General features: G+C 52.6%; 14 protein-coding genes across 14 annotated transcripts; 8 read left to right on the top strand and 6 right to left on the bottom strand.

The window, feature by feature from the left end:
- Positions 1 to 1,067: 1,067 nt before the first annotated feature.
- Positions 1,068 to 1,802, top strand: BDW74DRAFT_176977 (MGMT family protein; the record flags this gene model as incomplete). Its single annotated transcript, XM_073728773.1, has 1 exon — positions 1,068 to 1,802. One exon carries the CDS (start codon positions 1,068 to 1,070, stop codon positions 1,800 to 1,802), a length of 735 nt encoding a protein of 244 aa, XP_073585390.1.
- On the bottom strand, positions 1,755 to 3,150 carry BDW74DRAFT_150924 (C2H2-type zinc finger protein). The gene is made up of 3 exons (XM_073724092.1): positions 2,928 to 3,150; positions 2,453 to 2,871; positions 1,755 to 2,398 (listed from the first exon to the last, which is right to left on the bottom strand). The coding sequence occupies exons 1-3, from the start codon at positions 2,946 to 2,948 to the stop codon at positions 2,161 to 2,163; spliced, it is 678 nt and encodes a 225-aa protein (XP_073585389.1). The 5' UTR covers positions 2,949 to 3,150; the 3' UTR covers positions 1,755 to 2,160.
- Positions 3,151 to 3,962: 812 nt separating this feature from the next.
- Positions 3,963 to 4,874, bottom strand: BDW74DRAFT_150921 (uncharacterized protein). Its single transcript, XM_073724091.1, has 3 exons — positions 4,610 to 4,874; positions 4,061 to 4,519; positions 3,963 to 4,008 (listed from the first exon to the last, which is right to left on the bottom strand). Exons 1-2 carry the CDS (start codon positions 4,778 to 4,780, stop codon positions 4,505 to 4,507), a joined length of 186 nt encoding a protein of 61 aa, XP_073585387.1. The 5' UTR covers positions 4,781 to 4,874; the 3' UTR covers positions 3,963 to 4,008; positions 4,061 to 4,504.
- On the top strand, positions 3,976 to 4,585 carry BDW74DRAFT_136337 (uncharacterized protein). Its single transcript, XM_073722405.1, has one exon. The coding sequence runs from the start codon at positions 4,036 to 4,038 to the stop codon at positions 4,357 to 4,359; it is 324 nt and encodes a 107-aa protein (XP_073585388.1). The 5' UTR covers positions 3,976 to 4,035; the 3' UTR covers positions 4,360 to 4,585.
- On the bottom strand, positions 4,813 to 6,759 carry BDW74DRAFT_176975 (uncharacterized protein; the record flags this gene model as incomplete). The annotated part of the gene is made up of 3 exons (XM_073728772.1): positions 4,813 to 4,873; positions 4,924 to 6,458; positions 6,505 to 6,759. 3 exons carry the CDS (start codon positions 6,757 to 6,759, stop codon positions 4,813 to 4,815), a joined length of 1,851 nt encoding a protein of 616 aa, XP_073585386.1.
- Positions 6,760 to 7,087: 328 nt separating this feature from the next.
- On the top strand, positions 7,088 to 8,240 carry BDW74DRAFT_136328 (D-aminoacyl-tRNA deacylase). The gene is made up of 4 exons (XM_073722404.1): positions 7,088 to 7,303; positions 7,351 to 7,529; positions 7,582 to 7,624; positions 7,672 to 8,240. The coding sequence occupies exons 1-4, from the start codon at positions 7,297 to 7,299 to the stop codon at positions 7,953 to 7,955; spliced, it is 513 nt and encodes a 170-aa protein (XP_073585385.1). The 5' UTR covers positions 7,088 to 7,296; the 3' UTR covers positions 7,956 to 8,240.
- A 270-nt stretch (positions 8,241 to 8,510) lies between these two features.
- BDW74DRAFT_150911 (peptidylprolyl isomerase) lies at positions 8,511 to 10,664 on the top strand. The gene is made up of 7 exons (XM_073724090.1): positions 8,511 to 8,614; positions 8,673 to 8,752; positions 8,810 to 8,819; positions 8,873 to 8,959; positions 9,018 to 10,345; positions 10,391 to 10,564; positions 10,615 to 10,664. Exons 1-5 carry the CDS (start codon positions 8,599 to 8,601, stop codon positions 9,956 to 9,958), a joined length of 1,134 nt encoding a protein of 377 aa, XP_073585384.1. The 5' UTR covers positions 8,511 to 8,598; the 3' UTR covers positions 9,959 to 10,345; positions 10,391 to 10,564; positions 10,615 to 10,664.
- BDW74DRAFT_136287 (uncharacterized protein) lies at positions 10,232 to 12,137 on the top strand. Its single transcript, XM_073722402.1, has 3 exons — positions 10,232 to 10,345; positions 10,391 to 10,564; positions 10,615 to 12,137. The coding sequence occupies exons 2-3, from the start codon at positions 10,550 to 10,552 to the stop codon at positions 11,959 to 11,961; spliced, it is 1,362 nt and encodes a 453-aa protein (XP_073585383.1). The 5' UTR covers positions 10,232 to 10,345; positions 10,391 to 10,549; the 3' UTR covers positions 11,962 to 12,137.
- BDW74DRAFT_136306 (uncharacterized protein) lies at positions 12,102 to 15,003 on the bottom strand. Its single transcript, XM_073722403.1, has 2 exons — positions 13,509 to 15,003; positions 12,102 to 13,456 (listed from the first exon to the last, which is right to left on the bottom strand). Exons 1-2 carry the CDS (start codon positions 14,830 to 14,832, stop codon positions 12,243 to 12,245), a joined length of 2,538 nt encoding a protein of 845 aa, XP_073585382.1. The 5' UTR covers positions 14,833 to 15,003; the 3' UTR covers positions 12,102 to 12,242.
- Position 15,004: 1 nt separating this feature from the next.
- On the top strand, positions 15,005 to 15,770 carry BDW74DRAFT_136277 (signal recognition particle 14 kDa protein). The gene is made up of 2 exons (XM_073722401.1): positions 15,005 to 15,089; positions 15,151 to 15,770. The coding sequence occupies exons 1-2, from the start codon at positions 15,063 to 15,065 to the stop codon at positions 15,529 to 15,531; spliced, it is 408 nt and encodes a 135-aa protein (XP_073585381.1). The 5' UTR covers positions 15,005 to 15,062; the 3' UTR covers positions 15,532 to 15,770.
- A 1-nt stretch (position 15,771) lies between these two features.
- On the bottom strand, positions 15,772 to 17,743 carry BDW74DRAFT_136274 (uncharacterized protein). Its single transcript, XM_073722400.1, has one exon. The coding sequence runs from the start codon at positions 17,554 to 17,556 to the stop codon at positions 16,009 to 16,011; it is 1,548 nt and encodes a 515-aa protein (XP_073585380.1). The 5' UTR covers positions 17,557 to 17,743; the 3' UTR covers positions 15,772 to 16,008.
- Positions 17,744 to 18,242: 499 nt separating this feature from the next.
- Positions 18,243 to 19,534, top strand: usgS (transmembrane protein UsgS; the record flags this gene model as incomplete). The annotated part of the gene is made up of 5 exons (XM_073728771.1): positions 18,243 to 18,300; positions 18,351 to 18,457; positions 18,504 to 18,676; positions 18,729 to 19,122; positions 19,175 to 19,534. The coding sequence occupies 5 exons, from the start codon at positions 18,243 to 18,245 to the stop codon at positions 19,532 to 19,534; spliced, it is 1,092 nt and encodes a 363-aa protein (XP_073585379.1).
- BDW74DRAFT_136257 (acetamidase/formamidase family protein) lies at positions 19,505 to 21,272 on the top strand. The gene is made up of 5 exons (XM_073722399.1): positions 19,505 to 19,871; positions 19,924 to 19,942; positions 19,992 to 20,280; positions 20,327 to 20,600; positions 20,651 to 21,272. The coding sequence occupies exons 1-5, from the start codon at positions 19,797 to 19,799 to the stop codon at positions 21,227 to 21,229; spliced, it is 1,236 nt and encodes a 411-aa protein (XP_073585378.1). The 5' UTR covers positions 19,505 to 19,796; the 3' UTR covers positions 21,230 to 21,272.
- A 125-nt stretch (positions 21,273 to 21,397) lies between these two features.
- Positions 21,398 to 22,930, bottom strand: BDW74DRAFT_176966 (putative monooxygenase; the record flags this gene model as incomplete). The annotated part of the gene is made up of 3 exons (XM_073728770.1): positions 21,398 to 22,533; positions 22,625 to 22,825; positions 22,891 to 22,930. The coding sequence occupies 3 exons, from the start codon at positions 22,928 to 22,930 to the stop codon at positions 21,398 to 21,400; spliced, it is 1,377 nt and encodes a 458-aa protein (XP_073585377.1).
- Positions 22,931 to 23,267: the final 337 nt, after the last annotated feature.

The following is a 23,267-nucleotide window of genomic DNA, read 5'->3' as shown; positions in this document are numbered from 1 at the left end:
CTCGAGTCGAGAGAATATCGTCCATTGTCAAGTGCCTGATTACCAGCCTGATCCCAGTCCAGAGTCTTTAGCCGACCGAGCATTCAGGGGTACATGCAGTAGCACGCTGACGCCGGCTTTAGCCGGCATCCATCCATTGTCCAGTGGATATCGCAGGTTAACTCCTCCGTGGACATGCAAGTATTGTCATGAAACAAAGCCGATGTCAACCTCAGTGGTGACAGTGACTAATATAAGCTGAATGGAATGAGCGCAACATCAAACCCGTTTAGGAGACTCGGCGGGGCCCGCGAACCCGATCTGCGTGCTTTGACAGGCAGCCCGGAGTCGCAGATAAACGACGCAATGTGATTCGTCAATTCTAGAGCAATACTGGTCTGACGGGAATTAAATTGCCTACCGAGTGTCCTTGACTCTCGGTGATCCCAGTTCATCTCCCATCCGTCATTCATCTCTAGTCTATCTGAAACCGCTCAGTTCCGTACGCCTGATCATCCAATCCTCCTGCCATCTTCGCTTCCAGCCTTTCACCGGCACCTCCGAGCAAAGACCGTCCATAGCCCATCCACAAGCGAGGCCAGACCAGACCAAACCAGGACAGGAACAAAAGAACCACGTTCTCTAGTCTACCACGATCAGACCACGCCACCGTCACATCCCTAACGCTTCGAAAGGCTGGGCACTGCACACTTACTCAACCGTCCAACCACTCCATTCTGCAGTCCAATCTGCACGCGGCGTTGCAGACTAGCAGCCAAACAAACAAAGCCCACCCGTCCTGCCTGAATCCCAAAGCAGAAAGGCACTAGAAGCCGCCCAGAACTTCGAAGGATCCTTCTACTTCCACTGCGGCGCTGCGCTGACTGCCCCACATCGAGACTCCTGTCGGCTCTGTCATTGTCGCATCGCAGGCTCGCAGCTGGCTGTCGCACACGGTCCCCAACCCCCAGTCTTCAAGCCCACGGAATCGGATGCGCTTGAAATTGCAGTTGCAGGGTTATACACGTGTACCCAGACTAGTCTAGTTCATCAAAAGTGAAACAAACAATATCCCCTCCAGAAGCGAAATGTCTCTACCCCTGCCAACAGCAACGCCAATGCCAGCCGAACCAAGTCCGGCTCTTGGACAAGGACTTGATGTCGCAGTTCGAGTAGTTGGACTTGGACATCGCGTCGCAGTCCCACCTTCCGGCCCCCACGCCAGCGCCGGCGACTTGTCCGATCACCGCGACCGCGACCGCGACCCAGCCCCACCTGCAAAACTCCAGGATCATCGGATGCGGATTCGGGAGGTCCACAAAGAACCAGATCATGACGCCAGTGCCACTGATACAACCTCGCCAGAGTCGCAACAAACAAAGCCCTCGCATGACACAGACACAGACACAGACGCACACCTGAAACAAACCCTTACAAAGAAAATCACCCAGCACCCCACCCTCACGCGCCTCCGCAAAACACTCTATTTGTGTCTTTTGCAGATCCCGCGCGGCCAATGGACGACTTATGCCGCGCTCGCGAAGCATGTAGGTTCTAGCGCTCGGGCGGTTGGGACGGCGATGCGGCTTAATCCGTTTGCGCCAGAGGTGCCGTGTCATCGGGTGTTGGGGAGTGATGGGGGCCTGGGCGGGTATATGGGGACGCCGCCTGCGAAGGCATCGGCGCAATCTAAGACTTCTGAGAGTGGGAGAGGCGGGAATTTAGAGAGGAAGAGGAGGATGCTTGAGGAGGAGGGGGTGAGGTTTGACTCAAGGGGAAAGGCGATGGGGAGGGTCTTTGTTGGGTTTACTTCTACACTCTAATAAAACTCTGGGTATGAATAGCAATGCTTGATGTGTTTGGATGAGTTATGATGTATTGATGTCAAAATATGCTAGGGATCTCTAACGCCGACCGTCTATAGTGTATAGCAACATGAGAGACATGACAGAATATGACAAGCAAAGTAAATGCGACTGAAAGAGCAACAAAGAAAGGTCTCGCGAGTCTCATCGTCTCATAACGCCGCCCAGAAATCCCACACCGCATTAGTCGTCAGCCGTGAGAAAAAGAGGAAAGAAGAAGTGGTATAAAACAGTCGAGTATCGAGAAGTAAAGTATGGAAACAGTAGTGAGGTGATGGTCGTGATGTGGCGAGAAATGTTGAAGAATATAGAGAACTCAAACCGTCCTCAATCGCTTTGCCGCGCGTCGCTTCGGCACATCCATGTGGTGGAACGAGCGTAGGTGCTCGACAAGGTGGTCACGCCGCGGGAAGCCATTGTTATCCTTGCGCGAGCAGTCTGGCACCGGGCAGTTCTGGAACACGGGGTAGTGTACTGTGCTCTGGTGGCGCTTTAGATCCGCTGGGCGAGTAAAAGCCTTGCCGCAGTCTTCGCAGCTGTATGGTTTGGCTGGCCTGGACAATTGTTAGAAAATAGGCAGGGGAGAAATGAGTGATTGGGTTGCGCACTTAGCTGGTTCTTGGCTAAGGCCATCCAGAGGAAACATGGACTGCTCGACGGGCATCGAGGTCGGCGACCAGGATGGGGTTGAGCTGGACGGGTAGGAAGTTGGCGCATCCATAATAGGAAGCGTCTCTGGTGTGTAGACAAATGTCGGGTTGAATCCGTAGTAGGCACCGTTGCTGTCTAGCGACGAGGGCTCGAAGTCAAACGCTTGCTGGTTGAGCGGAAAGTCGGCAACGCTACCGGGACCTGTGCTCGTGCCAGCGCTGGTACCGTGTCCATGGCCGTTGTGCATGAAGTACATGTCTAGGAAGCTCATGCTCGAGTCGTCACTGACGCCGGAGTACGAGGAACTGGGGGAGTAGGACGAGTAGGACAAGGAGGAGGGTGAGTGCTCCATTGGAGGGCAGGCGATGGGCTGGGACTGTAGAGTAGAAGTCAGCATGAGTAGCACATAGGTTGTAGAGAGTGAGGTGGTACCATTGTGGGCTGGAAGGGCATGGTGAGGGTAATCTATGACCTGATCGAAGGGAAGCTATGGAGTAGTGAAAATCTGGGGAAAGAAAGTTGGAACCATGGAGTGTGGGCAGCACGAAAGTTGGGAGTTGGACGAAGCAGGTGACCGGGTGCAGGGAGGGCTTTTATAATAATAATTCGAAGTCTTTCGAGTCGGTTTCGCACATGCATTAGTTTAGTTGATTTAGACCCAGGCGATACGAACACATCCATGACGGATTATCACCTGGTCAAATGGCCAAAACCGCCGGGACAGGAAAAGATGGCCATGCATGCAGACTAGACACACAGCCCCCCCAGGCCGGGTTGCGATTGGCAAGTCAGAGCAGGAATCCCTGCTAGTGCTGACGCTAGAAAAAGGATCGAAGCCTGGGAAACTTCTGCCAGCCTTCTAGCGTTGTTCTAGCGGGTTTCGGTCGCCAATGATAGCGCCAGCTTGTCAGGCCCGATAGCGTAACTGGGAAGTTGGAAACAATCAACTGAGTTGTCTGGAGTTCCCTCGTCATAGCCATCCCCACGATGTGCACCCGGGCGGATAACCGGCTGTGCTCTGCTAGAACGAGCCTGGGTGTATGGCCGACGAGCCTGATTGCCTAGGACTGAGCCGACTGCTCTCCGGAGTCCAGGTTGGTTTGTCCAACTGCAGGGAGTCAACTTTGTCGAGAGGAATGCGGCTCGAGTCGCCTGGCACCAATCAGCCCTGGCAGCCTGGAGTGAGCAGGGACTCACTTATCGCACGAACGTGCAGGATCATCATTCGTTGAACAATACTTGGCCTCTCGGAGGGTCCCGATGGGATGGACAAAGTACGAGCCATTGTACATTCGCATTAATTCTCCTTAGCGACCCTTCACAGACTGTACTGCAGTCACTGCACTCGGCACGATTTCCCCGGCCGGGCGTCCAGGATCCGCACTAAAGGACCGGACAGCCTTGTATTTCGTCATAAGTTAATTCATGTCTCATAAGTGCCATGAATATGATGGAATAATAATGAAGGCGGGACTGCTGGGCTCGTTTGTGTTGAAAGTGCAGCATCTGAGTGGTCAGTTGCAGTTGACAAGCGGTCTGAATGTGGAAGGAGGCTGACAAGGCAGACTCTCCCTCTCGAGTCTTCTCTCTACTACTCCGTCCAGTCCGATCAGCGATCTTCTCCAGGCTCCTCTCTGATCGTGACTCTAACTTCATCCAGAGTACGGCCAGCGCTAATCGAAAATCCCTCATCAGTTCATCGGTAAACTCGTCTCCTCGCCGGACTCGAACTAGTTTCGACGTTTCGTGTATACACCGCATGGCTTCACCAGCGTTCGAAATAGACACCCAGTCGATCCTCTATTTTATCGAGATATTAATATACTTGTCAGGAGCATTCTTTGTGTCATTCTTTGTTGATTAATTCTCCGAATCTCTCGCACTGCACGAGGACCCATCTTTAATCTATTTATCGATTCCATTTTGTATGGTGTTTATTGCGTTCTTTGTCGCAGCAGACTCGAGTCACAGCCTCATCAATGCCTCCACAACTCAAGCTCATTTAGACCCTACAGTTTACCAAGGTACTCCGTAATCTTACCCAGTTCGGAATTCGAAGAATATCCACAGCCTTTCCTCTAAAGGTGTCTATTCATTGGTTAACCAAGTAGCAGCTCATGACATGGCTGCATGTCCCTAAGCCGCCACTGAAGAACAGCGTTGAACTCCTGTCCCGCAGACCCATTCATAACACCTGTTCCTGGACCCATCAAGATACATACAGTAATAAAAGCTATGGTTGACACCGTCTTACTTGCAGACTCGCGAAAGCAAACCAAACGCATCAAACCCAGGAAGAAAATGCAGGAAAGCCAGCTCACAGTTCATCCTCTAGGTACTTGTAGACAAACTTGAAATCAGCCTTGCGACGATTCATCCTAAAGCCTGGTTAGAAAGCTAGATAGCCGAACACGAACGGGGAGCTTACCATGTGCTCTCGTAGTCGAAGAACCGGTAGGTGCCTTGTTCAAACTCCTCGGTGATCGTCTTAGGCTCTTCATGCCGCTGAAACCATGTTTGGTACTGCTTGTGGAATCTCCAACTTTGACCCTTGAGCGCCTTTGCCGACAGGTATTGTTGATATGAACCTTGGCGGTAATAGAACAGATAAAACAACGCATCCGTATCAATCCGTCCTGTCTCGTAAAGTCTCGGGTCATCAAAGATGGCCAGAGGCTCCTGGGGGTAGTAAAGTGGCGTATTGTATGGGTTCTGGGGCTTGTAGTGCCGAGGCTTCTCTGCGTCTCCGGGCTCCGGGCAATTGGCAGCGGATGCTGTGAGAAGGCGCTGCACCGATTGTGGCTGACTCAAGGAATTTGTTGATGCACGACTTTTGGTGACTTCGAACGAATGAATCAAATCCTGTAGACCTGGAGGCAGGTGATAGATGGACTCCTCCCCTGGCTGGTTTTCTTTACTTAACTCTCCGTTGGCAGTAGCTTGTGGTTTCGTGATGGCCGTCTCTGCCTTGTCCATTGCAGGAGTGCTGGGCACTGTATTTGAGGCGCTGACGGCTGCAGAAACCTTGGGACTGAAAGCAGGTGTTCGCGAACGGCCCTCCTCTGCGACTATCGCTGCTGTTGGTGTTGCTTTTGGCACAGGCTGCGCTAGGGTTACAACAGGTGAGGCGGTAGATGAGGCTTTGGAGGCGGGCACTGCAGCGGGGAAGGCAGGGCTAGCACCTGGAGGTGGCGGTAGAGGAGCAATTCCCACTCCATTCTTATCGCTTGCAGCAGCCGCAGCAGCAGCAGAAGCGTACTTGAGTGTTTCACCGGGTAGACGCGTGGGTGGAGGTGCAGGCTTCATGCCAGACGTTGAACTGCTTGAGCTCGACGGATGCAGTGTCGCTAAAACCGGAAGCGGTGACTTCATCTGAGCGGAGAGTCTGCGATGGCTCGTCGCGCTGGCTTCAACTTTGGGCTTCGGCTTGGGCTCGACCTCTTCGTCCTGCATTGACTGAGTGTCCTGCGACGACACCCGGTCGTTGTCACCGCCTAGTCCGAATTGCGCTTCGGCATCGTCGCCCATGTTCAGATCGTCGTACAGCGTCTCGTCTTCCCCGGCGTAGTCGATCTGGTTACCGTCCTCAACGTAGTATTTGATGCTCTCCTTGAGGTCCAGCACCTGATTTGTCTCGATGTTGCCATTCTGGAGTGACCGTAGTAACAATTCCAGTTTATTTACGTGCCACTTGTGCCGCTCGATAAAGTTTGCGAGATCTCCTAGACGATTCGTCTTCGTAACATCCTTCTTTCCTTTCTTCATCGACATTTGTAATGACTCCTCTTCCGCCTCCATTGCTTCGATTTTTTGTTGCAGCTCGTCAACCATGTTGGACAGGAAATCGCAGGTCTCGACTTTTTCTTTATCTTTCGGATCGAGTCGTGATGCGGCAGAGAGGCCCTCTTTGGAATATGCTTTCGTCTTCATCTCCTTCTCGACGGCTTTGAACTGCTCCATACACTGCATCTCCGTTAGCTAGGAACGAATCCCCCGTTCATCGACCTACCGTCTCAATGGCTCTCCGCTGCTCGAGCAACGGCCCTTTGTCCTTGACCTCATTGCCAGACGCCCATGATTTGATTTGATCACGATACCGTTGAAGTTTCTTGATCTCTCGTTTTAGGTTCTCTTCGAGCTTGTCGCGTTGTGTGGGATTCGTCGCGGCGCGGATCTTTTCGTAGATTCCTTCGAATGTTTGGATACCCTCCGCGACCTTTTTAAAGGTTTTGTCGATTTCTTGCTGCGTCTTTCGGGACGTCATTGTTGCTGTCTGCTGCTCATGCGAACGGAGATGCCAAGATGAAATTCCGCAGCTACCGCGCTCGATGGGTTTTTGGGAATGGTCCGGAATAAATGGCCGGAGATTGGTAGATATAAGCAGAAATGTTGGGTTGCCCCGCGGGTTTTTATAGCAGAAAGTGTTATCGTGAAAATGATGGAAAGCCTCCACTGGCCAGTGAATGTTCCATTACCTTTCGCGGTGACCACGAAGCTGGGGATGTGCTAATACTGGAAGGCGGTCACTCAGTACTGCCTACACCTTGCCCGTTTTGTCTTTGCGCGGGGAAACAGCTTGGACTGTGCACTAAGCGCAATCGCGTCTTTTGGAGTTATATCCTGTTAAAGCTGCTGCTTGTTACACTTCATAATCCAGCTGGATTTCTTATGTAAAACTCCGTGTACTCGGTTGGTAATTCATACACACAGGGTTTCGCCCTGGCTTCCCCACGGCGCCAGCTAATGTGCATGACGACTACGGAGTACAGCAACGGGCAGGACTATTAAAAAAGATAATATAATGAAAGGTACGAAACCATTACCCTGCCGTGCTTCAGCTATCTAACGTTTGTAGCCGTAATCCAAAGAGTCAAATCGGCCTCCGTCACCGTCGATGGCCAGCTTATCTCCAAAATCGGTCGAGGGCTTCTCGTGCTCGCGGGAGTCGGGAGAGAAGATACGGAAAAGGATATAGACACCATGGTCAATCGAATATTGAAGGCGAAGCTATTCCCGGCGGAGAATGATAAGCAGGCGAGTAAATCCGGGCGGGAATTCGAATATGGCTAACGAAGCCGATCAACAGTGGAAGCGGAATGTTCAGGACATTGACGGGGAAGTGCTTTGTGGTAAGTTCCCTGGGCTTCGCCTTTCCACCTTATACTGATCCTTGCAGTATCCCAATTTACGCTTTTTGGCGAATTGAAGAAAGGCAAACAACCAGACTTTCACCAAGCCGCGAATGCCGAAACTGCGCGCAAACTATACGACTACTTCTACCGGCAGCTGGGCGAAAATTATAATCCGGAGCGAGTCAAGAATGGTGTATTCCAGGCAATGATGGATGTCGAACTTGTCAATGATGGGCCGGTGGGTGTCGACTACCGCAGTGAAGATGCGGCGGTTAGCTCTCGCGTCTCCCGTGGATTTCTCAAGATTGATAATGACAGAGCTAACTGAGTTGATTGTTAGGTCACGATCGAGGTCAACACACAATTGCCGAAGACAGAGAAGAGCGCGGATAGTGCAGACTCATCGGACTCGAAGAAAACGGGAAGCGTGGAGTTCAAGCTGCCCGCTGAGCTCCTGGAGTAAGACGGACAGAGTTACGACTGGTTCAGGTTATCATGATACCCTTACGACAAAAAACAATAGACATGCTTATAGAATCCATTCCGGTGCCATGTACATAGACAGAGACATACATAGAAAGCTAATCATCGAATCCAGAGGTCAGAACAACAATGTCAGATCCACTGAGAGAGCGATCATTTTAGATTGATTCAAATAGAACCTCCGCCATCCGATTAATTGATTAGACGAATAATAAATAGAGATAGTAGGCTGAGCCCCTCATCTGGGCATCTTCAGGAACTAGCCCCTCGTTTTAGATTCAACGACCGGGGCTTCAAAGCGCAGAGCCGGGGGCCGTGGCGCGGTGATGGAAGCTTCCTGAAGCATCGTAGCTCACCATCTCCAGCCCACTTTGGCACTTGTCTTTTCCCCCTCTTATAACTTCTTTCTCTCCTCTCTCTCCACTGTTATTCGCCCTCACACGACCTCCCTCCGCTCCACGTTATACAATTTCACACTTACCGCCATCATGGCCGATTCTAAGCGTACGTTCTCGAGTCTCCCCCGCTTTGCGATCTACCAAATTCCAATCCCCTCACAAAGCCGCTGATTCAGGTCGTTCTCGCGTCTTCTTTGACATTCAAATTGGCAAGCAGCCAACTGGCCGCATTGCCCTTGAACTAGTGAGTGTTGCGTCAAATCTGATTAACGCTGCAGCCTTTGCTAATTGCCGCGCATAGTTCAACGATGGTATTGTCGACTGTTTGTACAGACTTTCCGAGCCTCTTCTGACCTTATTCTAGTCGTCCCCAAAACGGCAGAGAACTTCCGCGCTCTCTGCACTGGAGAGAAGGGAATGGGAAAGCAGGGAAAGCTATTGCACTTCAAGGGTATGGCGGTTTTTTACATGCATTGGCACGCGAAAAGCTAACTGGAGCTTCCGCATAGGCTCTATCTTCCACCGTGTTATCAAGCAATTCATGATTCAGGGTGGTGACTTCACTGCTTTCAATGGCACTGGCGGCGAGTCAATTTACGGTGAAAAGTTTCCCGACGAGAACTTCGAGCTCAAGCATGACCGCCCCTTCCTCCTTTCCATGGCCAACTCTGGCCCCGGCACAAACGGCAGTCAGTTCTTCATTACCACTGTTCCTACTCCTCACCTGGACGGCAAGCACGTCGTCTTCGGTGAAGTCCTTAACGGCAAGAGCGTGGTCCGAAAGATTGAGAATATGGCAACTCAGGCAGACAAGCCTCAAGTTGACGTGACCATCACGGAGTGTGGTGAACTTACTGGCGACGACTACGACAATGCGGACAAGCAGACACCCGACGCGACCGGCGACCCTTACGAGGATTTCCCCGACGACCACCACGGCGAGGAGCTCAATGCTCCTGTGTGCTTCAAGATCGCGTCAGAGTTGAAGAGCTTCGGAAACACCGCTTTCAAGAACGGTAACGCCGCCCTGGGTCTTGAGAAGTACCAGAAGGGCTTGCGCTATCTGAATGAATTCCCGGAGCCGGAGGAGAACGACCCCAAGGATTTGCTGCCTCAGATGAAGTCCCTGCGCTTCACCCTCCACTCGAACTCTTCTCTCCTCGCGAACAAGCTGGGTCAGTTCAAGAACGGTAAGGCCTGGGCTACGTACGCCCTGGATGTGGCCGACGCAGCCAGCGCCAAAGACGCCGACAGGGCTAAGGTCCACTATCGCCGCGCCGTTGCCGAAAGCGGACTTAAGGAGGAGGATGATGCCCTGAAGGACCTGGAACTGGCTTCTAAGCTGGCTCCTAGCGATGCCGCCATTGCGGCCGAGACTGCTAGAGTTAAGCAGGCTATCAAGTCCAGAGAGGCTCGGGAGAAGGCTACTGCTCGGAAGTTCTTCTCATAGGCGAGCTTCCTATTTACGAATCATGAACCTTTTCTACTCCTCACTACTTCCTGCCACTGGCGAGTCTCATAGAAGCTATGAGAATAAATGGACCCAACCGAGGGCTTTCCACCTCGAATCTTTTTCATCATACGTGGCTCATGTGGTTAAAAGCCTTGCAAAGTATCCAATTTAACAGTCTGGAGAACAGGCGCACTGGTGGTGGTTGTTCTGCTAGTAGCGTCGACTACTCCGCACCGCATAGTCTTACCACATAGTCATATACTTTCGATGCTTAGATACCGCGATGGGAGCAATTACGTGCATACGAAGCAGAAAATGAAACTCGATCAATGAGCGGTCCGACATATTTGCATTGGTTGTAGAATACAGTAGTGGTTGCCTAAGGTACCGATAACACCATCGAGGTACGGAGTAGACTAACCCAGATAGGAACCCAGCATCGAGATGGAGGACTCCATGAGTAGTCCAAACCGTCTCATCTCATTCACCTCTACGGTGTACGTATGCCATACTATCATCAGCCACAATATAGGCTACGCAAGCCATCAATAATGTGAGAACTATATAATTTTCTAAAGTTCAGTTTAAATGCCCCCCTCGAGAGTAGGCCTTTCCTTCCCTAAGCCGAGCCGGTAACTGACCCATCTATACAGACACCACGCGCGCCTCCTCGCCAAATAGCGCGCCCCAAGTTCGCCTCAACCCCACGCTTCTTGTTCTCGCAGCGAGCAGCAACTCAACACAAAGAGGCAGGGGCTCATGACTCTATCGTTCCCGAAGATGCGGCAAGCTCATTACCAAACCCGCGTCCGACTCCAACGCCGGCGCATGATGCATCGCGCCGGAAGGAAGTCATTGAAGATTCAGAGAGCGACTTGGACCTAGAACAAGATCTCAACCAAGGGCAGAACGAAGAAGACATCCCGAGCAGCCCACCCCGAGACATGACCCAGAGAGCCGCGGAAATTGAAGAACTCTTCGGTCCGACAAGACATAGCTCTAAACGACGCCGTATCTCTGTCTCCGCGTCTACGGCACTGGCCACGCCTGAGGTTCAGAAGAGAATGCCACATGATGCCATTGAGACCTCCTCCCCCGAAAACTCGCCATATGTTTCTACATATGCAACGAACCACGATCCGCCCTCCCCGTCTCTGCCATACCGTACAACCCCTCAACGCCTAAGGACGCCTCGACCACAACCACAGGCGCCAACACCAGGACCAGAAACGCCCGCGACAATCAGACCATCTGTCCGTGGTTACCCGCGTTTCCTAGTCTCCTCCGCATCTCAAGCGCCTGCGAAGCCGACTTTCGTGTTACCACGCTCACCATCGCCCGATCACGCAGGTGAAGGGCCAAATGCTATTCCAACCCCGTTCTCCCCGTCCTCCCATGCGCTTCGTCGTCGTGGGCGCCAGCGTTCGTCAGCACCCAGCTATCTCCCTGGCGGCATGGCTTCAGAGGTGCGCAGCTGGGTTTTAGAGATGGGGACGAAGCGCGAACAGCAAATGCAGATCCATAATGCTTTTGGCTCTGGTTTTACGGGTGCGGAATCGTCCTCGATTGACCCTTCGAGATACTCGCTCATGCTGCGTATAAGTGACGTCCGTCAATCTGCGCTTGGGAGTTGCGGCCCGCTTGCGTTTGTACGGGGTCAGACTGTGACCGCGGCGTCGGTATCTTCTGAAGGTCGCATGCGTAGCGCCGATACGGATGCTGATGCAGCGGACGTCGATACCAGGAACGTTCTACTCATGGGTGCTCCGCGATTGCGCGCTAGTGAGCTGCGGCCCTCGTCCCGGGTTCCTAGTCTTCAGGCAGGGCAGATGGTGGGTGTACTTCGTGGACTGGTTTGGGAGTTACCTGAATTTGAGAGTGGTCCACCTGCCGATGTTGACCAAGGGCGGATCTTGCAGGGTGAGGTCGAGCAGTTTCCAGAGTTGAAACTGGGGAAATGGCTGGTTGGGATGGAATGGGAGGTTATCCCCTCTGCGTAGATGCTATCCCCCCCCAATTCTTTATCTTTTGAATGTTGAGTTTATATGGTCAACGTTCAAGTTCATGCGTGGCCTTCGGCCAAGTGATACCCTAAATTTCCATAAGTCAAGACAATTTTTCCTTTCCAGAAATGATACCACTTATATTTTTGGTGGAGCCATATCTATAGACGAATTTATGTACAATGCGAACTTTTCTTAGGCCCGATTCCCCAATGCAACCTGTACCCGTACGCCATGGTATAATGAAACCCACAAAGTGAACGATCAACACAGCGACATCAGAACTTGTCCTCCTCGGACGCCACAACCTTCAGCGCATCAACAGCAACCCTAACACCCCATTTCACCATGACAGCCTCCTTCTCCGACGCAACGATATCCGTCTTTGCAACGACCTTCTTGAGGAAATATATACAACCCTTGGCGATCTGCGGCGTATCGCGGGTCTTCATGAAGATTTCGACGAGAGGTTGTTCATTGAGCGCTGGCTCTTTCTCGCCCTTCGACTTGGACTTCTTTTTCTTCTGCTTCTGGGACATCTGGATGATGCTGATCATAAGCAGTTCGATGAAAGTCTTCGTTTTGGGCTGTAAGTACGCAAAGTTAAGGGTCTTCAGGATACCCAGCGTGAGTGTGCCGTCCGCAATAAGGGATGCGTACAGCTTCGCCAAGTTAACGATCGCTTTCACGGAGAGCGGGTTCTCTTCGTCTTCGCCGTGGGCACCGGAGTCCTCGTCTTCTTCGTCCTCTAAGTCGCCCGATTCGCCCATGCGCTTGAAGATGTTCCATAATGTGAACATGAAGGAGACTTTGATGCGGCGGCCGAGCTCTCCGCACAGCCGGCGCGCGATGAGCGTGTAGTACGGGTTATGCGCGTCTTCTTCCATGGCGCAGTGAGTCAGAACGCGAGGAATCTCGAATTCCTGCGCGCGCTTGAGGCGGAGTTTGAGCAGGCGGACGTGTGCGTCCTGGTAGTCGTTCGCGGACATGATGGCCACGAAGATTGAGCGACGAACATCGGTGTTCATGCGGTGTGCCTTGGCTATGGAAGCGTAGTCTGGTTCGGCATCGCTGTCGTCGTCGACCACCATATTGTGTTGGTTGGAGGCGGAATGGTGGGCTGAGGAGAGTTCCTGGCGGGCGGCTTCAAGAGGGTCTTCTTTCCAGCTGGCGCCGACGAGCCACCATTTGCCCTTCTTTGAGGAGTTGTGGATGTCGCTGCGGGAAATACTGATGGGCTCTGAGGCGCGGATGGCGCGGGAGTTATTGAGGGAGCCGAGGATCTTGCGCATCTTTGTGATGTGCTCGGAGGCTATGCTGGAGTTGGCCGCGGACTTGAGGCGGTTGTTTTTGAGGTCTGTGATTGTGTCGATCATGAACTTCGTCCGCACGGAGAGGGAGGCTTCGCCGGCTTTCGCAACGGCGGGTTGGATGAGTAGGACGATGTCTTTAAGGGAAGATGGGTCGTCTTGTCGGAGTTGGGGTCCGGAGTCTGTATAGTCAATTAGCGACAAGCTTCGCAAGTTGGAGAAGGGGGGCTGTACTCCGAATGACCTTGAGGAGCAGCTCGGTGTTGTCCTCGTTGATGTCTTGCAGAAACAGCCGGATATAGTCAAAGACCAAGGTGCTTCCGATGACATGAAAGTTATAAAGCTGCGAGAGAAGCGACATCAAATTGATCATCTCCTTGCCCTCAAACTTTCCCCTTTCGTCTCCGCCAGCATCAAATGTTTCCACAATCTTTTGAACGATCTCCGCGCCAAAGTCCGATCCCATGACCTTGTACACAGCAGCGATGAATCCAGCATGCAGGATGATGAACGTATCCGAAAGCGCAGATCTCTCGCAAATAAGAGCGAAAAGTAGGTTAAGTAGCGTAGACGTTACGTTTTGGCGAGGGTATTCACGGTAGAGCTTTTCAAACTCCGCCAGGATGGATATGAGGTTGGCTTCGGACATTTTGTTAAGGTGACCCTGCGCCTGTCTCCTCAGCCGCGTGAGAGACTCGGATTCGGAATTTGACGCTGCTCGTAATGATGGAGGGATATATTTCCCTGGCTTGTCCTCGGTCGCCGCAACAGGCGCAACGTATGGATTCTCTTTTTTTCTCGGCGCGGGTTGCTCTTCTTCGCTTTCATCCTCCTCGTCGTCATCCTCGTCGAACCCGTCCATGTCCTCGTCATCGTCAAAGTCTTCCACATCTTCGTCGCTCATTTCCTCGCTGTCAGACTCTTCAGATTCATCAGCGGGCAAGCCCTGCGCCTTCCTTCTCTTCTTCTGCAGCCAGTCGTCCGCCTCCCGCTTGCGCTTCTTGTTTTCATCCGCAGACCCTTCCTCCAAATCTCCCAGCAAATCGTCCAATCCATCTTCCGCAAACGATTTGGGAACCTTCCCCTTTTTTAGACCAAGCCTTTTCTCCAGCGCAGCAATCTCCGCATCATCTTGTTCCAGCTTGTCCTGTACTGCCTTCGATACCTTCTTCCGCGGGGCATCTGCGGCTTTCTCTTCTTGTGCATCAGCGCCCTTAGCCTTCTTCGAGCTCGCGCTGGGCTTCTCCTTCTTCAGCTTCGCGGCCTTCAACTTAGCCATAACATCTCCCTCATCCTCATCCGATTCGCCCAAGTCACCCTCGAAGTCTCCCTCGTCAAAGTCGTCCTCGTCATCATCATCATAGTCGCGACCCCGGCCGCCAGCATTTTTCTTTGATCCCGGTCCTCCACGCTTATTCCCCGCGCGCTCTTCCCGCCGTAGATCTTTCCGAGCTTTCTCGTTTAGCTTGTTCTTCTTCTCGCCGAACCGGTCCCGGATGCCGAGCTCTTGTCGCAGACCTCGGGGTAGCGAGGTCGTATTATGCCTAGGGCGAGGCATCGTATGGGTGACTTATTATCGGCCGCGCTCAATCTCCAGAAAAAAAGTTGCGGAGCTATAAAAATGTCAAAAATATTGACCGAAAAAGACGGCGGAGCGGAAGGCGGTGAGGCGAGCATCGGAGATGATCCCCCCACAATCGAGCGCATCTGGACAAGTCCAAAGTACAACAGCTACGTGTTTACGGAATTTAAGGCAATTGCTTATTGGGAAGCAATAATCTTTCTAAAATGCCGGCGCCTATTGGTCATGAGGAGGTAACCATCTCTTGGAAACACACTGTCAGCAAAACAATTGGATAACTGACAACACCTCCAGTTCTTCACCTCCCTCACAACGCTCCTAACAGACACCTCCCAAAAGACCCGCGGGTCCGTCTACCTCACGCAAACACCGCTCCTGAACTCCCAATCCACGGATACCGCCGATAAGCAAGCACAGCCCTCAATCCTCATCCGCGCCACGGACGGCAACACAAACGCCCCCAACCCAAAAACTCACTCCGAAATCAAGGACAAGAAGGCGAAGAAGGAAACGAAGGTCAAGATCTCAACTGTTGTGCAGCCCGACGAGCTTGAGGCGTTCTATGCGAAGTATGCGGAGGTCTGTAAGGCCGGGATGACGGGGCTGAAGAAGCGGGATCGCAAGCTGAAGAAGGCGAAGGCGAAGGGCGGTGCGGGGAAGGTTGTTAAGGCTTAGGCTGGCTTGGTTGGGACATGGTCTGGAGATTTGAGCTTTCGAGTCTTTGGTGATGGGTATGAAAAGGACGAGGGATTGCATTCACGGCGTTTGGGATATTTGTGCTTTTTATTCTGTGGTATAGCGGACTGTCCATAACTGATACGCCGAACTGTTCATACGGTCTTGCGGTTAGATTAATCATAGCCGCCATTTGAGTCTGTTTTTCATACCCTGTAAGACTATCATGGTCAAACTATGAAGGGTTGAATGCACTAGGTGGCCATGTGGTCATTACTGAAAACGAAGGAATTATAATACATATAAGCTAGATATACAAGAAAGAAAAGCGCAGTATGCAGGGTATACAAGGCAAGGATCCCAAGAATGATCATGTCGAGGCGTTATCATAGAAAATTGCAAGAGATAGATGGCGGAAGATATAAGGCAAGAAAGGCAATTGAATGTTAGTGAAATTTCAGATCCAAAGATGCACGCTTAGTCCGATATGGACGGTTTCCTGGAGCAGTCTGGCGCCAATGGAAGATCAAAATCGTCCACAGCCTCGTGAGGACGAGAAGCTTGACGTTCGAGTTTCCGATGGAGCTCTCCGGCTGGTGAGTCCAGTGCGGGGCCTATAACAATCCGCGCGGCGATATGGATGAGGACTATGAGTAAAGAGATTGGGGGAACTAGGACTAATGTGCAGGTCTTCTGGATCAATGAGGCCGCATCGTGTTTTTCTGGATTGGAGAGTACCAGAGTCGAAGGTGGACGCACAGGCCCGGTTTCTCGCTCGCAGGATGCTTTTGACCGGCGGCGGAACTCGAGACTCATGCTAGAAAGGTTTGGGTTAGAAGAGGTAGACGTAGCACTGTGAATGCTGGAAAATGAGCCTGGTGTACGACGCAATCGGAAGCTCTGCTCGTCAGAGAACAAGTCTTGTGAAGGTGCGTAGAGCCGGTCTGCAGATTGCACGGTATCTTGACAGACCAGTTCCTCTTCATGGGAGGGCTCCTGTATATCACAGGGTTCATACCGCGTCCTGTGTGACATATCCGGCGACGTAGGTGATGGGGGTGTCAGAGATGGCTCCGGTGTGATGTCGATCGAGTGGAAAGACTCCACGCTAGAGGAAAGCGCTTGTTCCTGTTCTCGAGACTCAGGCGTATCTTCAAACCTCGCCAGCAAGGTATGGAAGCTCTGCTGTGTCTCGGCCACTTCTCTTTGCGACCGTTTGTTAGGTTCTGGAATATTGATAGGCTCTGCCAACCGATCGTGAGCATCCGGAATGGTCTCCAGTTCCGTAGTGCTTCCCTTGGGAGTGAAGCCAGTACTATCAGTGGCTGTTCCGTCTGTATCTTCGCCACCGCTGAACGTATCAGAAGTTACGGCCCCTTTGATTCCGAGAAACTCGCGGCCGTGAGGCGTCTGTGTAGGAGCACTTTCCCTTCGTCCTTTCGGGCGCCATGCTTTTTTCCGTCGGGGAGCCTTCGCCTCTTCCGGAATTTCAACAGTGAAGCCGCGCTTGAACGGACACGGGGTGATTTCATAGCGGAGAATTTGAGGCAGCGCGTTCTTCATCTGCGTCACAAGCTCCTTATCCTGCTCGGTTTCGTTCGGCAGCTCGATTCGGTAATATGTGAGGGGGCGAATGCGCAAAACGAAAGTCGATTCCCGGTCCACGCACCAACACTGGGAGTTCTTCAGGATGGCATGAACGACGCTTCCGCACTTCAAGAACACCGTCAGTCCATATACCTTTTCCAATCTCAGCGGCGCGAACGCGACGGTCCGCTCGGTGGGGGACCGCCACGGCAGTGTCTCAATGGTATCAACAGGGTAATCAAAGTCAGACGGCGTAGTACTCGATGAAATCGGTACTACGGCCCGCGGCGCAAAGTGGACGACCTTTGCGGCCGGATGGTAAAAGAGATCATTCTCGGATGGTTTGTATGAGCCGGATTTGCGTGGGACGGAGCGGTTCAGCTTGGTCGGAAGGGTGAGCGACCGTCGAGGGGGTGGCGCATCGAAGGTGGCAGACATGTTGGTTCATGTGAAAATGAAAGAGAAACAGAGATTACATTGGTTGAAGAAAGGATAAAGAATGAAAGAAAAAAAAAAGAGAGACGGGCAGCTGAAACAATAATGACGGGGTCTACCAGGAAAGAATGGCCATCCTTGGAGGAGTTCACGAGATCACCAACCAAGGATCAAATGGGAGGCAAAACGACGACTAGCGAAGGACAAGGGTAGAATATGATAAAGAATGGATAGTGATCTCAAAGGATCTCGAATATCGTACTAGAGGAGCCCCTTAGTGCTGTATTGACGCCAATAGAATGCAGTTCTCTGCAAGCTGCAGTTGTTTGCAGATGCTGGGGATTCAGTGGGGCTGTGGTGGCCTTGGAATCAAGGAATCAAGGCAGGAATTGTATAAAGTTATGACAAGTAGGAACTACTGACTGCCTAGTTTTTCCAAAGCTGCAGCAGAAACATATACTCTGATCAGGCTGCTGCAGACAGATACCTTTTGAGAATCGAAATACCCCGATATGTTCAACGAAGAAAGCTATCGTGCTCTGTTTGCTCGGTGACGTAGTGACGATTAGTAAGCTTAGGCAGTCGTGATTCTTTCAGCAGCAAACTCCTAGATCTTTTACAGGTCTTCTCCCTGCTGCTAAAGCTAAATTGCTTAAATTATAATCTGTAATTCGGCTCTAGATCTTGAGATGTCGAATTTTGAACCAAACGCCGTGATCCGCGGCGCCCAGCTGACAGTGGTCGGCAGTAAGTCAACCGGATTTGATGCTCCAAGCTATGCTGACCTTTTTTTAAAGCTGTGCGAGCTCTGATTAACCCAAGGCTGTTCAAATACGATCACTTCCGACAGGCAGCTCTTGCTATTGCTATTGGAGTTGTCATTCAAGTCGTCATCCAGATTCCGGTATGTCGGTTCACTCAGTAGGCAGCTGTGAGACTAACATTCGTAGATAATCTCCGTCAGGCTGCTTATTTGGATCACCTCATGGATTGTCAATCTGGAAGATGCTACCTGGGATAATAATCTCCTCAACGGTCTTGACTTCTTGAACAAGTCCGTTTTGCAGGTTCCATTCCTTCTCATGACCCTACTGAGATACGTCGTACCGACGCTTGACGAAATGTAAGTGCTCCAAGGTTACACTACACGGCTGGTATCGTGCTAATTGCCCCAGTTTCATGGACTCTTTGAACTGGGTCGACACGACTTATGTCCACAAACACAAGACCGAGGACCCCAACACTTTGCGCGCGATGTATTATCCAAACCTTGTCCAGTATCCGACGACGAACGCCAAAGGTGAATCCAAGCCGGTTGCCGAGAAGCTACTTGCTTTTCTCAAGAGATATGGACGCAAAGTCGGCATGCTCCTGGGGATCTATCTCGTTTCCCTTGTGCCTGTCGTGGGCCGCTTCGTGATGCCCGCCGCCTCGTTCTATACGTTCCACAACGCCGTCGGGACCACACCAGCTGCTGTCATCTTCGGGACCGGTATTCTCCTCCCAAAGAGATACCTTGTCACTTTCCTGCACAGCTACTTTGCTTCTCGCAGTTTGATGCGTGAATTGGTACGTTTAATGGCATCCCTCGTTGCGGCGAACTCCACTAACATCGCAACAGCTCGAGCCATACTTCTCCCGTATCCACTTCACCTCTGAGCAGAAGCGCCGCTGGTTCCAGGATCGCGAAGGTGTTCTCTTTGGCTTTGCCTTCGCGTTCACGTTTGTCCTGAAGATCCCGATTATCGGAGTCCTTATGTATGGCGTGGCCGAGGCCTCCACTGCGTATCTCGTCACCAAGATCACCGACCCCCCACCTAGCCCCGCCGAGAGTAAGGGCTTTGCGGAGACTCAAGTTACGTGGAAGAACAAGCACGACTTCTTGGGGCTGTCTCTGGATAACATCGATAAGCTCAATGTGGCCGCGCATGACCAGCCACCCGCACCAACGCCCATCACTCCCGGGCGAAGATTCGCGTAGGCTGATACTGTTGCATAAAATAACTGTTATTACTAGCCATTTCTTATCTATCTCCCTCCAGCTTCCTTTCTGGGAATCCGGGGTTTAAACCAAATGCCGCTGATAAGCTCTGATAGCAGACGATAAGCGTAATGGCCGTGAACAATGATTGGCACAATTGAGGGGAAGCCGCATCGGGGTCGTGAGGGGTCGATCCGCTACTTATACTACCAATCCATGCCGTGCCATCCTTTCTTCTACATTATCCTCCAACATAATCATCATGGGCACCAAACCTATCCGCACTGCCATCAAGGTAGACTTGAACAAACCAGCCCGTGAACAGAAGGGCTTGCATGTATGATCGTACCGCAACTTCTTCCCCACACTCAGCTAACCACTATCTATAGAACCGATGGCACCCAGATGGTAGGTTCTTTCTTCATTATAGCCCAGTAGTCAATCTCACAAGTTGAAGTCCCCAGCTGCGGTACAATTGCCAACAATGAAGTCGTCAAGATCGAATGTCTAGACTGGACCGGCGGCCAAATCAAGAACAACGACTCCGCCGACGACATCAAGAACGTCGACCTAACACAGATCCACTACCTTTCGGGGCCATTTGACATTGAAACTGCTGAACCAGGCGATGTCCTCCTCGTCGAGATCCAAGACGTCCAGCCGTTCGAGGACCAGCCGTGGGGTTTTACAGGTGTCTTTGCGAAGGAGAACGGCGGAGGGTTTCTCGACGAGCTCTATCCCGAGGCGTAAGTCGCATTCTTACATTGTTATGGTCAGATCTAACGTCCGCAGTGCCAAAGCCATCTGGGACTTCGAGGGCATCTTCTGCTCCTCCAGGCACATTCCGCACGTGCGTTTCGCCGGCCTGATCCACCCCGGTATCCTCGGCTGCGCTCCATCAGCAGAGGTGCTCGCCGAATGGAACAGACGAGAGGGCGAGCTGATCGCAGCGAACACTCTCACGCGCGATGTCGCAAAGCCCCCAGAGCCACACAACGCGCACGCCGGCAGCGCAGACGAGGAGCTCGCAGCGAAGATCGCACGCGAGGGTGCGCGAACTATTCCGGTATGTCTCTCTCAACCTCCCTCCTTTGCTCCCATTCTCACAGAAATAAGGGCCGCCCCGAACACGGCGGCAACTGCGACATCAAGAACCTCTCGCGCGGCTCAAAAGTCTACCTCCCCGTTCACGTCCCAGGCGCCAAGTTCTCCGTCGGAGACTTGCACTTCTCCCAAGGCGACGGCGAGATCTCGTTCTGCGGTGCGATCGAAATGGCCGGCGTGATCACGCTCAAGTTCACCGTCATCAAGGACGGCATGGCCAAGATGGCCATGAAGTCGCCCATTTTCCACCCGGGCCCTGTGGAGCCGCAGTTTGGGCCTGGGCGCTATCTTACCTTTGAGGGGTTCTCTGTTGATGAAAACGGCAAGCAGCATTACCTCGATGCGACGGTTGCGTACCGCCAGACTTGTTTGAGAGTCATTGAGTACCTGAGGCGGTATGGGTACAGCGACTATCAGATTTACCTCCTGCTGAGCTGTGCGCCGGTTCAGGGGCATATTGCGGGCTTGGTGGATATACCCAATGCGTGTACGACGCTCGGCGTGCCGATGGATATCTTTGATTTCGATATCCGGCCTGAGGCGGAGGTCGCGAAGCTTGATATGGGGACTTGTGCGTTTACCTCGAAGTGATCTGTCCTCGTTATCATGTCCATTCTATGTCACGTTATGTCATGTTCTATATACAATTGTACCCAATCATTTCGAATCAACCCTTTCATGCCAACTTGCTTTCCCGGGCAGCCCTATCTCAATCAGCCCATCTCCCTCCAAACATGTCTTAGCATATAGAAAGAAGACCTACGCATCACCCTCCACCAGCGCAAAATACTCGTCGAACCGCCCTTCCGCCTCCTTCACACAATCAAACCCATAGATCTCCCGCTGCACATCCGCATCCGCCCACTTATCCGGCACAGGCCCCTTGCCCGCTCTCAACGCTGCAAACTGCTTGTCGCGCTCCTCCTTCGCCGCCCCCTCACCAAGATGCAGCGCCCTTCCACTCGCAGCCGCCAGCTCAACAAGCGCATACGCCCGCTCCTTGCGCACCATCTCATACACCTTCAGCGCCTTGTTGATGCTCTCACTATCCGTAGACGGGAGTCTAGAAAGGACCACAGCAAGCACCGCCCCATCCTCAATCGCCTGCGCCGCACCCTGCGCCAGATGCGGGAGGGTGGGATGGCACGCGTCTCCCACGAGCGCCGTGGCTCCATCCACCCACGTAGGAAGCGGCTCATGAGTCCGCAACTTCCACTCGCAGACTTCGCCCTCAGGGACATAATTCAGCATGCGCTGGACAAGCGGGCAGAAGTCGCCGAAGACATTCAACATAGCGGACTTCGAGCCCTTGGTCGTATACGTTGCGTTCGTGGCGGCGGCGAAATTGCTGTCGGGCTGCGTGGTCGAGAGGTTGTAGATTGTGTTGTTGGACACCGGGTATGCGATTATGTGCCGCTTTTCGCCGATCCAGCGGACGACTTTGTTGCTTGCAATTAGCTCCCTGAGTTCGGGGTCTGCGGAGGGATCGGACTCGATTTGGGACTTGTGGATCATTATTCGGTAGGCGGCTTGGTTTGTGTCTTTTACGGCGGGGACGGGGATAACTGCGAGGTCATTGAGCATTGCAACGCGGGTGATGGATTTGATTCCGTCTGCCGCTAACAGGATATCGGCTGTTTCCTTGTATGGTGGCTTCGAGGTGTCGCGGGGTGTGACGGTGAAGGAGGGTTTGGACTGCGACTGCGAGCGCCCGAACGAGTGGACTTCTGTGACCGGGTGCGCGAAATGGAAGGTGATCTTGTCGCTGTGCTTCAGGCACCCCTGGTACAGCCCGTTGGCGAGCGAGTAGCGGTGACCGACCATATGCTTGTAGCCGTAGGTGGCCTCGATGTAGTGCAGGTCGACGTGGGCGAGCTCGGTGTTGGAGGCGCCGACTGTATCAGAGTACAATTAGCCCTAACTCTACACCCATTCCTCTCTCCGTCCACATCTCTGTACAAAGAGCGGTAGATTACGGGTACACACCTCTCACACTCGTCTCCTCGATATTCACAGCCTCAGCCTCAATCCCCTTCCAGACACCGAGGTGGTCCAGCACCCGGGCCATGTTCGGCGCGAGCTGGATACCCGCGCCTACAAAGCCGAGATCCGACGCTGTCTCGTAGACGTCGATGTGCTTGAAGCCCTTTTCGGCGAGGGCGAGGGCGGACGTGAGGCCGCCCATTCCTGTTCTCTATCAGCACTGCCCTTACCAAATAGACGGGTGAAGAGCGAGAAGCGAGGGGACATACCAGCGCCCAAAATGGCGACTTTGAGATCCTGCGGTGCCATTTTCTCTTATTGCCTCTAACTCAATCAAAGTACGATGGGGTTCCTCGACAGTCAAGTCCGGTCCGTCGCCTGTAGTATATAACGGGCGGGCGGAACAGAGCTTAGCCGGGGTCTCCTCTTCCCCACGCGTCCCACAATCGAAATTATGGGGGAGTCGGGCCGGTGTCGCAAGCATTTTGGGGTACTCCATAGGATGGTGAGGAGAGATGGGGGAGAGAGCTTGGTAATGGGATTTGATTTGGGGATCTGGGGTTGGAGTGTGGGTTGGCGGGAAATTATTCAAAAGGGAGCTGCTGTGTGGGTTGCCACGTCGGTAGTTGTGCTTACTCTGCACTCT

Source organism: Aspergillus multicolor (genome assembly GCF_047715735.1).
Source record: "Aspergillus multicolor strain CBS 133.54 unplaced genomic scaffold BDW74scaffold_8, whole genome shotgun sequence".
NCBI lineage: Eukaryota > Fungi > Ascomycota > Eurotiomycetes > Eurotiales > Aspergillaceae > Aspergillus > Aspergillus multicolor.
This window is presented reverse-complemented; position numbering and strand designations above follow the sequence as displayed.